This window comes from Myxine glutinosa, chromosome 3 (genome assembly GCF_964187855.1).
Source record: "Myxine glutinosa chromosome 3, kmMyxGlut1.1, whole genome shotgun sequence".
Lineage (NCBI taxonomy): Eukaryota > Metazoa > Chordata > Myxini > Myxiniformes > Myxinidae > Myxine > Myxine glutinosa.
Window position 1 is genome coordinate 149,008,162 of NC_136263.1, and position 21,802 is coordinate 149,029,963.

General features: G+C 49.6%; 1 protein-coding gene across 1 annotated transcript in view; it reads left to right on the plus strand.

Moving 5' to 3' along the window:
- LOC144891095 (uncharacterized) overlaps positions 1-14,554 on the plus strand; it is a 29,415-nt gene extending 14,861 nt beyond the window's left edge. Inside the window, exon 3 of the mRNA XM_078773482.1 lies at positions 14,520-14,554. Coding sequence (XP_078629608.1) covers positions 14,520-14,554 — 35 coding nt within the window. The remainder of the gene's footprint in view (positions 1-14,519) is intronic.
- The last annotated feature ends 7,248 nt before the right edge of the window (positions 14,555-21,802 follow it).

Genomic DNA, 21,802 nt, shown 5'->3' on the forward strand with positions numbered 1-21,802 from the left:
ATTTACACAAGGAAGTAGGCTATGGGTGAAAAGCCTGGGAATACAGAGAACGAAATTTGATCTTCATTTCAATAATATTGATAGATAAAGGTGATATAATATAACAAATATCATGAAACATTTACATTTTGTAGTCCATTGTATAATTTAAATAAACATAAATGCAAATTTCGAATGTGGAAAAAGTAAGTACACCCCTACATTTATCACTACTTCAAATACCTAAAATTAGAATCAGGTGCACCAGCTCAGGTGCAAATGATTAGAACATCGTTAGAGAGGATCTTGGAGGAACCTGTCTTATTTAAACCTCAGACATTTAATTTGGTTTGCTCTTTGTTGTTGAAGTGCCGCTTCCGGTTGGTTGGACTTCCGCTGCCGCTTCCGGTCTTGCCGGCGAGGTTTCGTTTATTCGCAGCTGTCTACGCTCTCCATCAAAATCGAAGTTAAATAATTGTTCCCCTTTGTATTTTCGTTATAACTGTATTTATTTTATGGTGTTGTACGTATCGTGTGTCCCAAGGAAGATTTTCAGTGCAAATCTTTCATACATGTATAGAAAATCGTGTTAATTCGTGTCGTGTCTTTTTAGGCCTTGTACAGTGTCCAACCTTGAGGCTTTGTTTTACTCAGCGGTCCGTCGTTTGTGCTCCAATAACTTTCGTTCTCTGCTTTTCCCAGTCTTTTCACCCCATAGCCTACTTCCTTGTTTAAAATCAACTCAAAAAAAAACAAAAAAACATTTCCTTCTCTGTTCTTGTTCTTTGTTCTCATTCGTTTATTCGTTCTTATTCGTTCGTTTGTTCTTCGACCACGTGTTTCTCCCCCATTTCCCCAGATAGTTTTGACTGTTATTAACCTTAAAAATGTTTACACTTTCCCCTCAAGTTCTGTATTCCGTCGTATTTTATAACACCTTTTTCTTCTTCTTTAAAAGGCTGCTTTCGACTTGCTCACCAAACCTATTCATCTCAAAAAAAAATTCCATCTCTTTCAGTGCCTCTTTTCTACATTCCCTAAACTCTCCTGCACTCCATCCTCCCTCCAGCGTCCTTAAACGTATTTTTGACTCGAAGATCACAAGAAACTCATTTTGCAATAAATGTTCGTTTCCCATTAATCGTACACTTTCTAAAATCCAATCTCACCCCTCCCCTCCAAATCTTCCCCATAACCCCTCCCATCCAAATCATCCCCATCACCCCTCCCCTCCAAATCTTCCCCCTTGCCACTCCCCTCCTAATCCTCCCCATCACCCATCCCTTTCAAATCTCCCCCCTTGCCCCTTCTCTCCTAAACTCCCCCCACACCCCTCCCCTCCAAGACTCCCCCTCGCCCCTCCCCTCCTAGACTCCCCCCTCACCCCTCCCCTCCAAATCTCCCCCATATCCCATCCATTTCAAATCCCTCCCCTTGTCCCTTCCCTCCTAAACTCCCCCCTCGCCCCTCCCCTTCAAATCCCTTCAAATCCCCTCCCCTTCAAATCTCCCCACCCTAATTTCTTCTCAGTTTCCCCCCTCTCACTCCCCCTCCTCAAAGCGTCCTCCCTGCTTCTTCCCCCTTCAAACTCTCATCTCCATCTCCCCCAACCTTCTGCCTCGCTCTTCCCCCTCCTCAAATAACACCTCATTGTGCCTCACCCAATCACCATCAAACCTTTTGTCCGCCCCATCCTTCCCTTTCTCCGAGCTATTCTGAAATCTCTGACACACCTTCAACAGCTCTCCCTACCTCTTCCACCTCTTCCACATCTTACCCTACCCCTCCTCCCCCCTGTTCTGTATCCGATGCTCCCCCTTCCTCTTCATTAAAGGTATGGACCTCAAACATCCGGGGCCTTCGTTCAAACTCAACTGATCTCTCCATACAGGTTGCTTCTGTCAAACCAGACGTGATCTGCTTAACAGAAACTTTCCTCCTTCATGATGCCTCTGATTCCTTAGTATCTCTCCCGGGTTACTCCCTCCTCCGGTATGATAGACCTGAGCCTCGACCTGGAGGTGGGGGTGCTATCTTTATCAAAAACTCTCTTCCTCACTCGCCCTGCACTGCACTCTCTCCACCTCACCCCCAGGAATACCTCTGGCTACGGCTTCCCCTTCGCTCCCACCTCTTGTTCATATGTGTGTTGTACCGGCCACCAAACAGTGATGACTCCATCTACATCTCGCTGTCTGATAATATGGACCAACTTCTGTCTACTCATCCCAACTCTCTCTTCCTCATATGTGGTGATTTCAATTGTCACCATGCCAGTTGGCTGGGTGTGGGTACCTCTCACCAGCCATGGCTCCTCAGCAAAGGACTTCTGCGACTCACTGGGGCTGACACAATCTGTCAATTTCCCGACCCGGATCTCAGTCAACGGAGCATGTTCTCTTCTGGACTTGGTTATGACTAACTTCCCTGAAAATGTCTGCTGCTCTTCTTCTGCTCCAATCAGCTCATCTGATCATGTGCTTGTTAAAGTGGACATCTCTCTGACCATTCTCAGGGAGCCTGCTCAGCGTCGACGAGTCTGGCATTTCACTCAGGCCAACTGGCATGGTCTTCAAGCAGCCATCAATCATCTGGACTGGTCTCCCATCTCTACCACCTCTGACATCAACTCATCCTGGGAATTATTCCAAAGTAAATTGCTCTCTCTCATGCACAGATTTATCCCATCTTGTCTTCAGTTGTCATACCCTTCCTCCCGTCATGGTACATGGAATCTTGTGGTGAGGCTGATGCCCAGAAACAACTTGCCTTCATCTCCTGGAAAGCAAATCCAACGGAAGGAAATCTCATTTCCTTTCACAAAGCCCGAAAAAAGTGTGTGTCCACCCTCAGGAGAGCCAGGAAACAATATCTCTCCGTTCTCAAGACCGAACTCTCTTACCTGTCTCCCTCTTCCAAATCCTGGTGGCGTCTGGTCAAATCTGTTTCTGGTGTTTGTTCCCCCTCCATCCCCTCCCTTACCTCAAATAGCTACACAGCTGACTCCGCACGTGAAAAAGCTGAATGCCTCAACTCCTCAAAATCTTGTGTCCCAACCCATCGCTCTCTGTACCCATCGTACCCAGTCGTACCCAGCTGCTCCTGGACTCTGTGTCCTTTCCTCCTGACAAGGTGGAAAAGTTTCTGTCAACCATCGACTCTGATTCTGCAACTGGACCTGACGGCATCAGCCCATGGGTCCTAAAATCCTGTTCTTCCGCTCTTTCCCTCCTTCTCTCTGTTCTCTTCACCCTCTCTTTTGCCCAAGGTCAACTGCCAACTGCATGGAAATCAGCCAACATCACCGCTTTGCACAAAAAGGTGCAAAATCAGATCCTAGCAACTACAGACCAATCAGCCTTCTCCCAATTATCAGCAAAGTCATGGAATCCATCATTGCTTCGGATATGAAATCTTTCCTCTTCTCCAATGGCTTGATCTTTGATCATCAATTTGGTTTCAGACCAGGTCACTCTATTCTGGACATGCTGCTTCTGCTGTCTCAACAAAGGATGGAGGTCCTCAATGCCAAACAGGAAATTAGAGCTGTCTCCCTCGACATATCACATGCCTTCGATACGGTCTGGCACCCTGCTCTGCTCACCAAACTCTCCTCCTTTGGTATCCATGGAAATCTCCACGCATGGCTGGCGGATTTCCTCTCTCGTCGTAGTCAACGTGTGGCCCTGAATGGGTTTCTCTCATCTCCTCTTCCTGTTCAGGCTGGAGTTCCCCAAGGCATTGTTCTGGGCCCTGTGCTTTTTCTGGTCTTCATCAATGATCTCTCTGACTCTCTTGAAAATCCTCTCTATCTCTTTGCTGATGACTCCACTCTCTGCCGCTCCATTCCTCATCCCTCAGATCGGCAGTCTGCAGCCTCCTCACTCTCTTCAGACCTGGACAAAATCACAGACTGGGCAAACAAGTGGAACATGTCTTTCAAACCTGACAAATCTCACACTCTTACGATGTCTCTCCGTAACGACCGACTGGACAACCCTCCCATCTACTTTCTGAATAATCCTCTCCAAGAAGTTCTGTCACTCAAGCTTTTGGGTCTCACTATCTGCCATGATCTTTCCTGGGAAAACCACATTTCCAAGTTGGCCTCCAAAGCCAGTCGCCGACTGGGCATCCTCCGTCGTGCGAAGTCCTTCCTTGGCACACCTGAGCTCCTCACCACATACAAGGCTTTCATCCGCAGCTCAATGGAATACTGCTCTCCCCTCTGGGCTGGTGTTCCTGCCTCACACATAGCTCGTCTTCACGCTGTTGAAACCAAAGCGTTCAGAATCATTGGAATCTCCCGCGATGACGCTATCTCTGAGGGCCTTTCACTTACTCACCGCAGGCAGGTTGGTGGTCTTTCCGTCTTCTACCGACTCCTCTTCGGCCTTGCTCCCCCAGCTCTCTCTGGGCTCTGTCCCCCAAATATTCCTACAGGTCGCACAAGATCTGCCTGCAACCCTCTTATGGTTAATCTGCCAAAATCAAGACTCTCTGCTCACCTTCACTCCTTCATTCCTCTTTTCTCCCGCCTCTGGAACAAACTCCCTCACTCTCTTCAATCCCACTCCTCCCTCCAGGTCTTTAAAACGGCTGTTCACCACCATCTCTTATCTTCCCCAATCCAAAACCTTGTTCTTTTCTACCCCCGCTAATTTCACCCCAAATCCACTTTTTTGAGGTGACTTTTGTCCTCTTTCCTGGAAGTCCTTCGTGTCCTTGCGTTTTATACCTATCCTGCCTCCGCCAGGCCCTCTCCCTCCCACACATCTCCCGATGTCCCTGCTCTCAAATGTTGTGTTTGTGTGCTTCCTCCCCTTCTCTCCCCATCTTGTCGACCGCTCCCCTTTTTATATACTTTGTTTGCTTGTTTGTTTGATTTGGTTCTTTGATAAATGTTAGCTTTTTCACGAGCCTCGACTCTGTTTTTAAAAAAAAAGAAAAAAAAAGTGTGTGGCGTCACCATGCCTAGATCAAAAGAGCTCTCTGAGGCCTTCAGAAAGAAGATTATAGATGCCTACGAGTCTGGGAAGGGGTTTAAAAAGATCTCCAAACAATTTGAAATCAATCATTCGACTGTCCGGAACATCATCTGCAAGTGGAGAAGATTCCAAACAACTGCCAACTTGTTCAGGCCAGGCCGCCCCAGCAAGTTCAGCCCGAGAGCAGACCGCAAGATGCTGAAAGAAGTCTCTAAGGACCCCAGAATGTCATCATGTGACCTACAGGTAGCTCTTGCCACTGTTGTCAAAGTGCACGAGTCTACCATTAGAAAGAGGCTGCACAAATTTGATCTACATGGGAGGTGTGCCAGGAGGAAACCTTTGCTGTCCAGAAAGAACATCAGGGCAAGACTAAAGTTTGCCAATGGACACCTAGGCAAAGACCAGCACTTCTGGAACAATGTGCTCTGGACAGATGAGTCAAAGGTAGAGCTATTTGGCCACAGTACCAGAAGACATGTTTGGCGAAAACCAAAGACAGCATTTGACCACAAGAACCTGATACCAACTGTAAAGTATGGTGGTGGAAATATTATGGTTTGGGGCAGCTTTGCTGCATCAGGGCCTGGGCAGCTCACCATCATAGAATCCACGATGAATTCTTCATTGTACCAGAGCATGCTTGAGGATAATGTGAGGCCATCTGTCGGAAAGTTGAAGCTCAACCGAGGGTGGACCTTGCAACATGACAATGACCCTAAACATACCAGTAAATCCACCAAGGAATGGCTGAAAAGAAAGAAATGGAGGGTTCTGGAATGGCCAAGTCAAAGCCTGGATGTAAATCCCATCGAGATGTTGTGGGGGGATTTGAAACGAGATGTGCATGCAAGAAACCCCTCAAACATCGCACAGCTGAAATAATTCTGCATGGAGGAGTGGGCAAAAATTTCTCTCAGTCGATGTCAGAGACTGGTAGACAGTTATAAGAAACGCCTACTTGAGGTTGTTTCTGCCAAAGGGGGCAATACCACCTATTAGACCAATGGTGTTCTTACTTTTTCCCCATGCAAAATTTGCATTTATGTTTATTTAAATTACAATGGACTACAAAATGTAAATGTTTCATGATACTTGTTATATTATATCACCTTTGTCTATCAATATTGTTGAAATGAAGATCAAATAGCTGTATGTTGAAATATGTTGAAAAAGTCAAAACTTTACATGTGGTGTACTTACTTTTTCACGTGAATGTAAATCACACCATTCTTTTCCAGTTCTTCCATCCCTTTTGTCTGTGTTTGGTTATGTGTGCGGGAGCGCTCCATGTAGGAAATATATTTATCGTCGCGTTTTTCTTTGTCCCGGCATTCCATTTCAATAAACCTGTTTATTTTTGTACATTTTAAATCCGGTTCATTTGAGTTTATTTTCTGCAGGTTCGGAAACTGCCGGCGGGACCACACGTAAGCGCTTCAGTTTTCCCCTTCTCTTTCTTCCCCCGGCGCATATAGAAAACTCCTCATTTGATCTTCGCCTCAGAGTTAAAAACTCGCTCTTTGCTATCCGTTCCTTGGAGAGATTTTTATCGTCAGGAACACGACTATATATATATATATTGTTGCGGTTTTGAGTTTGTACAGTGAGTCTAATAAAGGTTAAAATTTGCCCCTCGTAGTTAGTCACACAAGCAACATGTAGCCTCGTGATAGTATAGTTATGTCTTAGTATTTGTGAGCTTAGTTCCTTTTCCATTGTTAGTTCTGCGTTGAGTAGAGCCAAGAGAATAGGCCCTACTGTCACCGACAATCCAGCGTCTGTAGCCTCATGCCCTTTTGCGCTAACGTTGGTTCATTTTGGGCGAGTTAACACGAGGCAGGCTAGGAAGTTCAGGAGGACCGAGGCGGAGCGGCAGAAGCACTGACGGTAAGCACGAGCCGCCAATCAGATCTCAGAGGTGGTGGCGGCGGCGTGGCATCACAGGGCGTGGTGAGAGGGTACGAGAGGGATCCCGAAGGTTCGGGGGGCGTAGCTATAAAACCCGCTGCGCAAAGCCCTCAAAAGGACTCGCGTTGAAAAGGGTTGATAAAAGGACTGATGTGGAGGACTCTCGCAGAAGGACTTACAACAAAAGCACTAGCGCGGGAAAATCGAGGAGCAAAGGGCTCGCAAGTTTAGAGCGTCAAAGAACTCGCGTGCACTACCAGCTCAGATGATCAAAGAAGAGGAGTTGGCAGCATCAGCGAGCTGTACAGACACGTGGGCGCAGCCAGACAGGCATGAACCGATATACAGTGCATTTTAAGTCTCGCGAGTGAAAGCGGATGAGTAATCGCCAGCCGCGCTGAAAGTTCCACCCTTTGCCGTTCCACCTGATTATCTGCCTTGTTCGTGAGACGCGCTACGAGTTCCTGCCGTCGCCTGCCACCATCTTCGTGGGACGTGCGAGGACCATCTCTGGACGACCACGGCGACGCGTTGGGGAACATCTGCTCATCTGCAATTCCCTGTGTGAGTGTGAGCCTGGCCCGTTGTCTGGGAATTTAGTTACGATTGTCTAAGGCTGCGCTGTGTCTCTGCGTCCCTGATCATTGTAAATATGTGTGGGATTAATTAAACCTGTGTTCTTCCTTTTCCTGATTCGATCGTTCCTGTGATTTCCTCATTGACTAAGCGTGGTACGAGTACAACCACTCTAATCGGGTTCCAACATCTAGGTAACTGCGCGGACCATGTGTACGCAATCCGCTCGGCGTACTCACATCACACGTGGTTCGTGCGAGGTTTGCTACCTCGTTTCCATGGTGGCACGGGTACTTAGGTACGAGCGAGAATTGGTCCCAAAACCCTACTTTGCGCTCGCCCGGGAAGGGCATTTCAAGTCTCGGTTCTGCCAATCCCAGCAAGACCAAGGGGCCTAATCCCCCCTTGGTAGGGGGTAAAGGAGGGCGGCGTAGAACCATAACAATTGGTGTCGGGGAGTGGGATTTGGAACCCTAACTAAATTTTGTTGGACGAATTCGGCCCAAAATCACGAGCGACCGAAATTTAGTTTTAAAATTCAAAATTTTAAACTCGTGCCATGGCTAGCCAAGATGGTCGAATGCCGGTGGGGGTAGAAAATGAGGTATATGAGGAGGAATTAATGACCCAGGACCCACTGGAAGAATTGGGAGAAGGGGAGGACAATGATGAGGGGCCAGCAGTAGGGGTAGAAAATGGCGGCGCCTCGCACGCGGCGGCGAGAGCCGAGCCCACTGTGCCAGCGGGTTGGGACCTGTATTTACTCGTAGAGCAACTACGAGCATCCATAGAAATGCAGAGGGACGAAGCAAGGTGTAACAGGGACAAATCCACCAAAGAAATGAAAGAAATGAGGGACGAAGCAAGGTGTAACAGGGACAAATCCACCAAAGAAATGAAAGAAATGAGGGACGAAGCAAGGCGTAACGGGGACAAATCCACCAAGGAGATGAAGGAGGGGTTATTAGGGCTGGAAAACAAAATGGACGCCCAAAGTTAAAAAATACCACTCGGGAATTGTAGAAGATGAGGGTGGCGTCGGAAAAATAGATAAAAAAAGCGGGGAGGGACGTAAGGCGCAGGTTGAGCGAGGAGGTCGCAAAGGGAAGCAACGAGGTAATGCGGTGCGAGGAACGCGGGGAGAGCGAGGTAGAGGAGAGCACAGCTAAGTGGACCGAGGGAATAGAAATCGCGACTCGGGGTGTAGAAGAGCCGTCGGCCACCGAATTGGAAAAGGAATATTCTATGCGCGCCGGCGGTCATCGAGCTAGAAAAAGAAATAATGTAAATTGAAGAAGAAATGATTGGGGCCGTAGAGACGGCAGAAATAGAGGATATAGCACAGAGGAAAGAAATGGGATTTGCACAAAGTCTGCATTTGCACCGTGATGCCGGACTTGCTAACCCCAATAAAGGTTTGCAGGTGTTGCTGGAGAAGAAGGTCCCCAATTTGAGTAGGGGTGTGTATGGTGCGAAAGTGTTTGGCGGGAAAAGATTTTTGGCGCGCTTTGGATCAAGCCGAAACCCGGGGGGTCGTGGGAGGTCCAGTGTACGGTGTACAAGAGCGAATGGCGTGCGTGTGAGAAAGAAGTGTGCACCGGAGCGCGAGTGTAAGACGGAGTGTGCAGGAGTGCACACCAGAGCGTGTTATTGGGTGTGTACCAGGAGAGTGCACACCCGTGGACGTTACGGAGTACGTAACGAGAGCGTGTGTAATGGAGTGTGTGAGGGGCGTGAGTACGCCTGCGTGATGTGCACCTGAGTGTGTAAGGGAAGAGTGTGCACAGGAGAGTGCTGTAACAGAATGCAGGGAGTGTATGGGAGGCGCTGGAGCGCTGCGGTGTGCGAGTGTGGAGTGGGTCGCGAGTGGTGAGAACGCGGCTCAAGCATCGACGCAGACCGGGGTAGCGTTTAGCATGATGGATAGCCGACGTGAGCCCTCGGTGAGTGGTGTGCTGCGGGGACCGGCGGGGATCGATGCCACGGCGGTTTCACTAGGACCGCCGTGCACGATTCGTGCCGGGCCCCGCCCTGTATGGCTGGTGCCACGTCGTGGCGGGAAGGGTGATCGGCAAGGTTCAAGGGGAGGTAGGAGAGTTCGGAGCCGTGCCCCCTGGCGGGTGTGGTACTCCGACCATGGGCGGTTGGGCCATCATGCATGGGACCGCGAGGCCCCGCGCAGGGATGGGCCTCTGCACCTTGGCCCATCAATGCCTCCTCCCCTGAATCGAAAATGCCGGACGGACCCAACCAACAGTAGACTAACCACCCGCTCGGATCGCTCGGCTTTGCGAAGCCGAGCTGTGATGACGATGTATTCCCGCACGGAGAGGTTCAAGTGTAGTGGACGAATAGCAATAGTGTTGGGGATTGGTACATGGAGGAAGGGTAGTTTTACCATTCCTCATACCGGGCTCATGAGCATTAGATTAGGGGGATGGCAGTGACATGCACATGGAGGGACCAGCGATGGTTACCTCCATGGGGCACCGAAGCTAGCCGAGGGCGGGCTCGGATAATTGATAGGGAAATTAGATGACAGTAGAGAACATGAGAATGAAGTAGCGACATTTGTACTGTAGAGGGGATGTAGAGAGATTAGGTGGATGTTAATGACGAAGGGTGTGCTTAGTTTAATGGGATGAGGGGGAAGCACGAGTCTTAGGGGAGAAGCAGGTAGTTAGATGATGCTGTGTGTATGAGGAATTGTGTTGAGATAAAAGCAACTGTGTTTGAGGTGTGCGTGGAAAAAGGTGTGAAAGCACAAAAGGTGTGCAAGAGATTTGGTATGAGAGCACAAAAGGTGTGCGAGACGAAAGGTTTGTGAAATAATTGGTGTGCGAATAAATGGTGTGGAATGCTTGGTGTGGAATAAAAGGTGTGGAATGCATGGTGCGAAGGAGTGAATGGGGGGAGATGGACCCATTCACGAATACCCGGGGGGGGGGGGCGTATAGTAGAGTAAAGTCAGGTAAAGGGCTTAGGTAAATTGTTTGGATATTGACACCTGTGGTGCGGGAAGTGGCAAGTAGTGCTTTGGTTGGGTGCATGAGTCAATGACATGGCTGGGCGTGTGGCTTAATTGGTGCATATGGTTATTGGGGCACTCCGTCACTGGTAGTTTGTTAGCCAGGTGAGGCCGCAGGTAGGCTCTGGGAGCCAGTCAGAGTAGTGGTGAGTTGTTCAGTGGGGCCCGAGGATCCAAGGGAAGGTCCCGGGTAGCCCAATGCCAAGGAGGGCATCAGAGGGGTAAAGAGCCGATACGAGCGGCCGAAATTTTATTAACATCCAAATTAAAATCGTGCCATGGCTAGTCAAGACGGTCGGATGCCGGTGGGGGTAGCAGATGAGGAGGTAAAGGAATTAGAGTCAACCCAGGACCCACGGGAAGAATTGGGAGAAATGGAGGATACAATTGATGAGGGTGCAGCAGCAGAGGTAGCAGGCGAAGAAAATGGCGGCGCCTCGCACATGGCCACAGTAGCCGAGCCCACGGTGCCAATGGACAAGGACCTATTTATGGCACAAATATGGGCCTATATGGTAAAATCGGACCATAAAATGAATGTAAAAATGGATACCATGGGTGGCCAAATGGGAGAAATGAAAGAGGGGCTAGTGGGGTTGGAAAACAGGATGGCCACCCGAGAGAATCTAATGAAAGGAATGAAGGATGGGTTAACGGGGTTGGAAAACAAGATGGGGGGCCAAATGAAGGAAATGGGGGGCCAATTGAAGGACGTGGGTGGCCAAATGGGAGAAATCTGACATGTCTGACAACATGGACCAACTTCTATCCACTCATCCCAACTCTCTCTTCCTCATATGTGGTGACTTCAACTGTCATCATGCCACCTGGTTGGGTGTGGGTTCCTCTCTCACTAGTCATGGCACCTCAGCAAAGGACTTCTGTGACTCACTGGGATTGACACAATCTGTCAATTTCCCGACCCGGATCTCAGCCAATGGAGTATCTTCTCTTCTAGACTTGGTTATGACAAACTTCCCTGCTAATGTCTGCTGCTCTTCTTCTGCTCCAATCGGTTCTTCTGATCATGTGCTTGTCAAAGTGGACATCTCTCTGGCCATTCTCAGAGAGCCTCCTCAGCGTCGACGAGTCTGGCATTTCACTCAGGCCGACTGGGACGGTCTTCAAGCAGCCATCAATCGTCTGGATTGGTCTCCCATCTCCACTGCCTCTGACATCAATTCTTCCTGGGAATTCTTCCAAAGCAAACTGATCTCTCTCATGCACAGATTTATCCCATCTCGCCTTCAATTGTCTTACCCTTCCTCCCATCCATGGTACACTGAATCTTGTGGTGAGGCAGTTGCCCTGAAACAACTTGCCTTTGCCTCTTGGAAGGCTAATCCAACTGAAGGAAATCTCAGTTCCTTCAACCAAGCTCGGAACAAGTGTGTGCCTACCCTCAGGAGTGCCAGGAAGCACTATCTCTCCTCACTCAAGAATGAACTCTCAAACCTGTCTCCTTCCTCCAAATCCTGGTGGCGTCTGGTCAAATCCGTTTCTGGTGTTTGTTCCCCCTCCATCCCCTCCCTTACCTCAAATGGCCACACAGTTGACATCGCACGTGACAAAGCCGAATGCCTCAACTCTGTGTTCGCCTCAAAATCCTTAGTCCCAAACCCATCTCTCTCTGTTCCCACCTTTCCCAGTCGAACCCAACTGCTCCTGGACTCTGTGTCCTTCTCTCCTGACAAGGTGGAGGAGTTTTTGTCAAACCTCGACTCTGATTCTGCAACTGGACCAGACGGCATCAGCCCACGGGTCCTAAAATCCTGCTCTGCCGCTCTATCTCACCCTCTCTCTGTTCTTTTCACCCTATCTTTTGCTCAAGGTCATCTGCCAGCATCCTGGAAATCAGCTAACATTACCGCTTTACACAAAAAAGGTGCAAAAACAGATCCTTGCAACTACAGACCAATCAGCCTGCTCCCAATTATCAGCAAAGTCATGGAATCCATCATTGCTTCGGATATGAAATCTTTCCTCTTCTCCAATGGCTTGATCTCTGATCATCAATTTGGTTTCAGACCAGGTCACTCTACTCTGGACATGCTGCTTCTGCTGTCTCAACAATGGATGGAGGTCCTCAATGCCAAACAGGAAATCAGAGCTGTCTCCCTTGACATATCAAGGGCCTTTGATACGGTCTGGCACCCAGCTCTGCTCACCAAACTCTCCTCCTATGGTATCCATGGAAATCTCCATGCATGGCTTGCGGACTTCCTCTCTGGTCGTAGTCAACGTGTGGCCCTGAATGGATTTCTCTCATCTCCCCTTCCTGTTCAGGCTGGAGTTCCCCAAGGAAGTGTGCTGGGCCCTGTGCTTTTTCTGGTCTTTATCAATGATCTCTCTGACTCTCTGGAAAATCCTCTCTATCTCTTTGCTGATGACTCCACTCTCTGCCGCTCCATTCCTCTTCCCTCAGATCGGCAGTCTGCAGCCTCCTCACTCTCTGAAGACTTGGACAAAATCACAGACTGGTCAAACAAGTGGAACATGTCTTTCAATCCTGACAAATCTCACTCTCTTACTATGTCTCTCCGAAAAGATCGACTGGACAACCCTCCCATCTACTTTCTCAACAATCCTCTCCAAGAAGTTCTGTCACTCAAGCTTTTGGGTCTCACTATCTGCCATGATCTTTCTTGGGAAAACCACATTTCCAAGCTGGCCTCCAAAGCCAGTCGCCGACTGGGCATCCTCCGTCGTGCGAAGTCCTTCCTCGGCACACCTGAGCTCCTCACCACATACAAGGCTTTCATCCGCAGCTCAATGGAATACTGTTCTCCCCTATGGGCTGGTGCTCCTGCCTCACACCTGGCTCGGCTTCACGCTGTTGAATCCAAAGCTTTCAAAATCATTGGAATCTCCCGCGATGAAGCTATCTCTGAGGGCCTTTCACTCACTCACCGCAGGCAGGTAGGTGGCCTTTCTGTCTTCTACCGACTCCTCTCCGGCCTTGCTCCCCCAGCTCTCTCTGTGCTCTGTCCCCCAAATATTCCTACAGGTCGCACAAGATCTGCCAGCAACCCTCTGATGGTTAAACTGCCGAAATCTCGGCTCTCTGCTCACCTTCACTCTTTCATTCCTCTTTTCTCCCGCCTGTGGAACAAACTCCCACACTCCCTTCAATCCCTCTCCTCCCTCCAGGTCTTTAAAACAGCTGTTCACCACCATCTCTTATCTTCCCCCATTCATAACCTTGATCTTTTCTACCCCCACTAATTCACCCCAGATCCACCTTGTTTGAAATTCCAACTTCTTTCCTGGAAATCCTGGCAGTGTCCATATGTTTATACCTCTCCCACCCCCCCCCCCTTCACATGCCTCCCCCCCTTCACATGCCTCCCCCCCAAAGCCCTCTCCCTCCCACAGATCTCTCGATGTCTCCATGTCTCTCGGTCCCTGCTCTCAAATGTTGTGTTTGTGTCCTTCCCCCTCTCTCCCCATCTTGTCTACCGCTCCCGATGTTATTTGTTTTATGTGTCTGTTTGTCTTTCTGTGTGATTAATGTTCGCTCTTTCACGAGCCTCGATCTTGTATACAAAAAAAAAAAAAAAAAAAAAAAAATGAACGAGGGGTTAGTGGGGTTGGAAAACAGGATGGGCACCCAAGGGAATCGAATGAAAGGGCTGAAAGATGGGTTAAAAGGGTGTGGTAACAGAATAGGAGGCCAAATGAAAGAGATGGGGAAAGAAATAGAGCGCAGGTCAAGTGGGAAGGTCGCCTTGGTATGCGACGAGGTAATGCGATTTGAGAAGCGCGGGGAAAGCGAGGTGGAGCAAAGCACGGTTGGGTGGACTGAGGTAGAGATCGCGACACGAGGTATAGAAAAGCCGACGGCCGCCGAATTGGAAAATTTAATTTTATTAGCACCAGCGGTCGTCAAGGAAAAAGAAAAAGAAATAATCGTAGTGGAAATTGGGGTTCAGGAGACGGCAGAGGTAGTACATGAATTGAAGAAAGAAATGGAATGTACTCAAAGTCTGCATTCACATTGTGATGTCATGCTGTCTAACCCCAATGAGAATTTGCAGGCGCTGCTGCGGAAAAGGGTCCCGAAGGTAAGTAGGGTTGTGTATGGCGCAAAAAGGTTTGGCGCGAAAGTGTTTGGCGCGAAAAGACTTTTCGCGTGCTTGGGATCGCGACGTCACCCGGGCGCTCGTGGAAGGTCCGTGGTGAGGTGTACGGAAGTGAATGGCGCGCGTGTGCAAACGGTGCCGGAGCGCGAGTATGAAACTGAGAGTGAGAGTGAGTGCACAACGGAGTGTATGTGTGAAGAGTGCGACACAGAGTGTGAGTTGGCTGGGGAGAGTGTGCGAGAATGCACACCGAAGCGTGTTGTAGAGCGTGTGCGGGGATGCACACCAGAGCGTGTGATTGGGTGTGCAACAGGAGACTACACACCCGCGGGAGAGTGTGTGCCAGGGTGTGCATGAGGATGTGTACTAATGGAGTGTGTGAGCTGTGAGAGTGCGCCTGGGTGGTGTGCACGAGAAAGTGCAATCACAGAATTAAGGGAGTGTATGGGATATGTGAGTATGGGAAGGGTCGCGTGGTGTGAGAATGCGATTCGGGCATCGACGCAGACCGGGGCAGTGTTTAGGGTGACGTACAGCCGACGCGAGCTCTCGGGGCATGGTGTTATTTGTGTGCTGTGGGGGCCGGCGAGGATCATTGCCATGGCGGCGTGCACGATTCGGGCCGGGCCCTGCCCTGTATGGTCGGTGCCGTGACGTGGCCCAAGGGGCAAACGGCACGGTTTGCGGGTTAGGCCAGGTCAGACCTTTGCCCCCTGGCGGGCGCGGTGCTCCGACCGGGGGAGGTTGGGTCATCGTGCTGGAGCCCGGAAGGCTCCACGCCGGGATGGCGCCTGGAACCTCGGCCCAAGTATGCCTCCTCCCCAGAATCGAAAATGCCGGACGGACCCAACCAACAGGAGACCAACCACCTGCATGCATTGCTCGGCTTTTCGAAGCGAGCTGCGAGAATGTATTCCCACCCGACGAGGCTCGAGAGTAGTGGACGATTAGTAATGGCAGTAGTGATGGCGAATGGTAGCTTTACCATTCACCTCACATTTTTGGGGCACATGAGCTTTAGGTTATGGGGATGGCAGTGAAAGCTAGCCGAGGGCGGGCTAGGTTATTGATAGGGATTCAGAAAGATGACCATAGGAGACCAAGATTTAAGTAGAGACATTTGTACCTATAGTGGGGACGTAGAGAGATTGGATGGATGATAATGACGAGGGAGTGCATAGTTTAATGGGATGACGGGGAAGCACGAGTTTTAGGGGAAAAGCAGTTAGATAGATAATGCTGTATGGGTGAGGAATTGTGTGAGGAATTGTGAGTGAGACAAATGGAATTGTGTTGAGGTGTATGGAAATAGGTGTGACCACAAAAGGTGTGTGAGGAATTTGGTGTGTGAGACAAAAAGTGTGTGAGATAAATGGTGTGCAAATAAGTGGTGTGGAATGCTTGGTGTGGAATAAAAGGTGTGGAATGCATGGTGCGAAGGACTGAATGGGGGAAGAGTGGAACCCATTCGTGAAAGCCCGGGGTGGGTAGTGTAATGCCAGGTAGAGGGCTTAGGTAAAATTTGTATGGATATTGACACCTGTGGTGCAGGTAGTGCTTTGGAGGGTGCATGAGTCAGTGAAATGGCTGGGCGTGTGGTTTAATTGGTTCGTATGGTTATTGGGGCACTCCGCCACTGGTAGTTTGTCGGCTAGGTAAGGCTGCAGGTAGGCTCTGGGAGCCAGTTAGAGTAGTTGTGAGTTGTTCAGTGGGGCCCGAGGATCCAAGGGAAGGACCCGGGTTGGGCATCAAGGTGGGCATCAGTGGGTAAAGAGCCAGGAGGGGCCTTCCCCAGTTTAGGTAGTCGCAGGAGCAGGTAAGCTCGGGTGGCGACTTCAGTGGCGGAGGTGCGCAGGTAGTTGGACCTGCTAGTGGGGCCACATGACCCAGCCCCGAAATTGTGCAAAGGCACCGTGTGAAAATTTGTGGGAGTGAGACCCAAATTTCAGGGGCACCGCAGAGTGGGCAATGGGAATTCGGTTTTTAGAACCACATAGTTTAAAGATGGCCGATTGGCAGGGTACAACCCCGGGTAGTTTAAATGAGTTAATGTCAGTGGTGTAGTTAGGAAGAGAAATCCCCTTCGCATCATCCACAGCCATTCACCAAGGAGGACGAGGCTCCACACCAAGGCTTTGTAGACTGATTGAGTGTAAGACGCATCATGACGTAATGGGACATTGTGTTTTTTACATTCCTTCCTTCCTGGGAGGGATTGGGAGACGAATTCGGAAGTAGAGGGGGATATGGGAGACAAGACGTAGAGACGAATTTGTAAATCCAAGAAAGGGCTAGGTTAGTGTCAGCCGACGATGGGGGGGGTACGGACGGTTAGGGACGAGTCTGCTCCGCTCGCTCTTCCGCGCCCCTTGCGCTGCATTACCTTGTTTTGCTGTGTACCTTTGCGCCCTTTCCGCTTTGCTGGTCGTGCTTTGTCTCTCCCCCCACCCCAGGACCATTTTGGAGGTGGAACTGTGCAGCACCAGCGACCTGTGCAGCATCCATTCTGCACCCTTGTTACACCAGTGCAGGCAAACTGCACGGCACTTTGCTGCCGTATCCTTTTGTTATATCTTTGCTGCACATGTGCAGCACTTTGCTGCCACAAACACTTTGCTGCACAGTACACACGCTATGGACCACAAGTTTTGTGGCCTTGCACCTCTGCTGTGTATCACCTTGCTGCAAATTCACCTTGCATCTTTGGACCACTTGTTTTGAGTGGCATTAATGTCACACATACAATAAACGCATTTTGTTGTGCATTTTTTTTGATTATGGTGTGCTAGGGACGAGAAGATTTGTAAGTTTAGTTAGCCCTGAAGAGCAGGAATGGCTTGTATGCCGGTCCGGGGGCTAGCCGGTTTGATATATGCACACAGAAGATGCAAGAAGAAGCAAGATGCAAGAAGCAAGCAGCAAATGTGAATTTTTGAGTGTGCTTTTGTGTATTTTGCTGTGCTTTATCTCCCCTCCAAGCTTCTTTCCAAAAAGGACAGGTCCTGGGTCATAGAACTGCAAATAAGGTTGTTTTTTTTGTGCTTGTATATAAAATGCTGCCCACCGTCTATATGTTTAGTTTGACAAATTCCGGTTTCGGTTAATTGTGGGCGTGATTCTGTTAGAGTAGCTACTCAACGCAATAGTTGGGACATATTTAGTGTTTTAAAACTGTCGCACCCACGGGTTAGAGTAAATGTTAGAGGGAACCACATATATATTATGTCACATGTAAAAGTAAAAGTTAATTTCCAGATCTTTCTCAAAACCGGTCGTTCCAACTTTGTTAGGTTCGACTCGGGGACGAGTCTGATGAGGGAGAGGGGTAGTGTTGCGGTTTTGAGTATTGTACAATAAAGGTTAAATTTCCCCCTCATAGTTAGTCACACAAACAACACGTGGCCTCGCGGTAGTTCAGTTATTTCATAGTATGTGTGAGAATAGTCCTTTTCCTGTGTTAGTTTTGCATTGAGTAGAATAATGAGAGTTAGGGCCTTTTCATACTTCCATTGCCTTATGCCGCCTCCATTGCCTTATACCTCTTACGCCTCTTTGTGCTGCCTATCGCTTTTTGGCGCGAATTAACACGAGGCAGGCCTAGCAGGTCGGGTCGGTACCGAATGAGGGCGGCGAAGAAGCTGATGGTAAGCGCGAGCCGCCAATCAGGGCTCACAGGGTGTAGCTGCAGCACTGCATCATAGGGCGTGGTTGGAAGGTTCGAGCAGGCTCAGGACGTGTCGATATAACCGTTGCGCAAAGCCAGCAGTTGAGTAAGGACTCTCGAGTTGAAGCAGTGTGGTGAGTTGAGGAGAGAAGAGGAGTTGAAGGAGCGTGGTCAGCAGTGGAGTTTGAGAGATACGAGATCGGAGAAAGACACGCATGAACGAAGATTCGCGCTCATATTAAAGTGATGCTCAGTTGAGCTTGAAGCCGAGCCGCTATCATGCATTGGGTTATGCAAGTAATAGCGCGCTGGTTGCTAAACGCGCTGTGGAACCGCCAGCCGCGCTGAGAGATGCGTACGTTTTCCTTCCTACCTCATCGGCTGCCTTTTGTTCGGGAGATGCGCTACGAGGATCCTTCCACCGCCTGCTTGCCATCATCGCGGGACGTGCTGTGACCGAGGAGAGCCGGACGGGGCCGTTCCTGGACGAGCAAGTCGGCGCGTTTGGCCTGAACATCATCCTGTCTGAAATTTCCCTGTGTGAGTGCGAACGGGCCAGTGTCTGGTTTTTAGAATAAGACTGCTTAAGTTCTGCTCTGGGTCTGCTTTCTACCAAATTGTACATGTGTAAATAATAATTAAACCTGTGTTCTTCCTTCCATTCGATTGTTCTTGTGATTTCCATCATTGACTAAGCATGGTACGAGTAAAACCGCTCTAATCGGGGTCCAATATTAACGGTGACTGCACGGACCACGTGGTATGCAATCCGCTCGGTGTACTCAAATTACATGTGGCTCGTGCGAGGCTTGGGTACCCGCTTCCGTGGTGGCGCAGGTATTTAGGTACGAGCGAGACTTGGTCCCGAAACCCTACCTTACGTTTGCCCGGAAGAGGTGTTTCAAGTCTCTCGGTTACGCCAGACCCAGAAAGAACAAGGGGCTTAATCCCCCCTGGGTAAGGGTAAGAAGGGCGGTGGAAAACCGTAACAATATATATAGACACACACATATATATAGACACACACACACACACACACACACACATATATACACATACATATATAAACGCATACACACACACACACACACACACACACACACACACACACACACACACACACACACACACATATATATATATATATATATTGTTGCGGTTTTGAGTTTGTACAATAAAATGGTTAATTTCCCCCTCATAGTTAGTCACATTACAACATGTAGTCTCGCGATACTTCAGTTATTTCTTAGTGTGTGTAAGCATAGTCCTTTTCCTGTGTTAGTCTTGCGTTGAGTAGAATAATGAGAGTTAGGTCCTTTCATTGCCTTATGCCGCCTTATGCCGCCTTTGGCTTTTTGGTGCAAATTAACACGAGGCAGGCCTGGCAAATCGAGGCAAGACCAAAGGAAGGCGGAGGAAAAGCCGACGGTAAGAGCGAGCCGCCAATCATGGCTCGAAGGGAGTGGCTGCGGCACTACGTCACAAGGCGTGGTTAGAACAGTCGAGAGAGCTAAGGGGGTTGGCAATAAAACCGGTTGCGCGAAGCCCCCACCGCAGTTCTGTGGAGGGAGGCGCTTGAACAAGTTCGGAGTTCTGAGAGTTCTGGTGGGAGAGGCGCTTGTGAGAGTTGAGTTCTGAGAGAAGACGCGCATGAACCAAGCTATAAGCGCTCTTACCAATTAAACGCTTGGTTGAGCTTGAGGCAGAGCCTCTATTGGGTTACGCGAGTGAGAGCGCGCCGGTAATTAATCGCGCTGTGGAAAACTGCCAAGCCTGGCGAGAGACATGCACATTTCCCTCCCGCCTGCCTGCTGTGCCCCTTTTTTGAGAGACGCGCTGCAAGGATCCCTCCCACCACCTGCTTGTCTTAATCGCGGGACGTGCTGTGACCGGGGAGAGCCACGCCGGGCGGAGCCGTTCCTGGACGACCAAGTCAGCACGTGAACATCATCCTACCTTCATTTCCCCCTGTGAGTGTGATCGGGCCCGTGTCTGGGCTTAACTTAAGACTGTATAAGACTGCTCTGTGTCTCTGTGCTTCTACCGATCATTGTACATAATAAGAATTAAACCTGTGTTCTTCCTTTGACTCCACCGCTTTTGTGTTTTCCATCATCGACTAAGCGTGGTACGAATGAAACCGCTCTAATCGGGTTCCATTACCAACGGTAACTGCATGGAACACGTGGTACGCAATCCGCTCGGTGTACTCAAATTATGCGTGGCTCGTGCAAGGCTTGATTTCCCGCTTCTGCGGCGGTGCAGGTATTTAGGTACGTGCGAGAATTGTCCCGAAACCCTACCTTGCATTTGCCCGGGAGGGGTGATTCAAGTCTCTCGGTTGCGCCGACCCAAAAAGAACCAGGGGGCTTAATCTTCCCTTGGTAAAGTAAGGAAGGGCGGTGAAAACCGTAACATTTGGTGTCCGGGAGTGGAATTGGACCGGGAGTGCGCTTCACGCACTCAAAATTATGAGCGGACGAAATTTAGTATTTAAATCCAAAATTTTATATTCGTACCATGGCTAGCCAAGGCGGTCAAATGCCGGTGGGGGTAGATGATAAGGAGGATGAGGTATAATCAATGACCCAGGACCAACAAGAAGGGTTGGTAGAAGAGGAGGAAATTGAAGAAGGGGCGGCAGCAGGGGTAGAAAATGGCGGCACCTCGCACGTGGCGGCGGAAACCGAGCCCGCTGTTCCAGCGTGTTGGGACTTGCAGCTATTCATGGCACAATTCAGCACATACATGGCAGAGTCAAGAGGTGAAAAGAATAAAGTGAGCGAAGAAATAAATAAAATGAAGGGTGAAATGAATGCAAAAATGGATGCCCAAAAGGACGATATGAAGGCTCAGGGTGAGCGATTGGGAAAACAGATGGGAGAAATGAAAGATGGGTTAAATGAGTTGGAAAACAAAATTGGTGGTCAAATGAAAGAAATGGGGGACAAATCCACCCGGGAATTGAAGGAAATGGGGGACAAATCCACCCGGGAATTGGAAAAAATGATGGCAGCATCGAAGAGGGACACGAACAAAGCGGGGGAGGACAATAGGCGCAGGTTGAGCGAGGAGGTCGCATTGGGGCGCGACGAGGTGACGCGGTGTGAGGAGCGCGTGGGGAGCGAGCTTGAGCAAGGCACAGCCAAGTTGACTGGGGGTCTAGAGGAATTGACATGGGGTGTAAAAGAGCCGACGGTTGCCGAATTGGACAGAGAAATTCCATGCGCGCCGGCGGTCGTCGAAGGAATAATTGAAATTAAAGAAATGCTTGGGGTCGAAAAGACGGGAGAGATAGGAAATAAATCACGGGAGTAAGAAATGGAATGCACCCAAAGTTTGTATTTGCACCGTGATGCCGTGCTTGCTGACCCCAATACAGGTTTACAGGTCCTGGCAGAAAAGGAGGTCCCCAATGTGAGTAGAAATTATGGCGCGAATGTGTTTGGCGCGAATGGGTTTTTGGCGCGATTGGGAAAGAGACGAAACCCGGGCGGTCGCGGAAGGTCCATTGTGCAGTGTACGAGGGTGACTGGTGCGCGTGTGAGAGAAAAGTGTGCGCCGAAGCACGTGA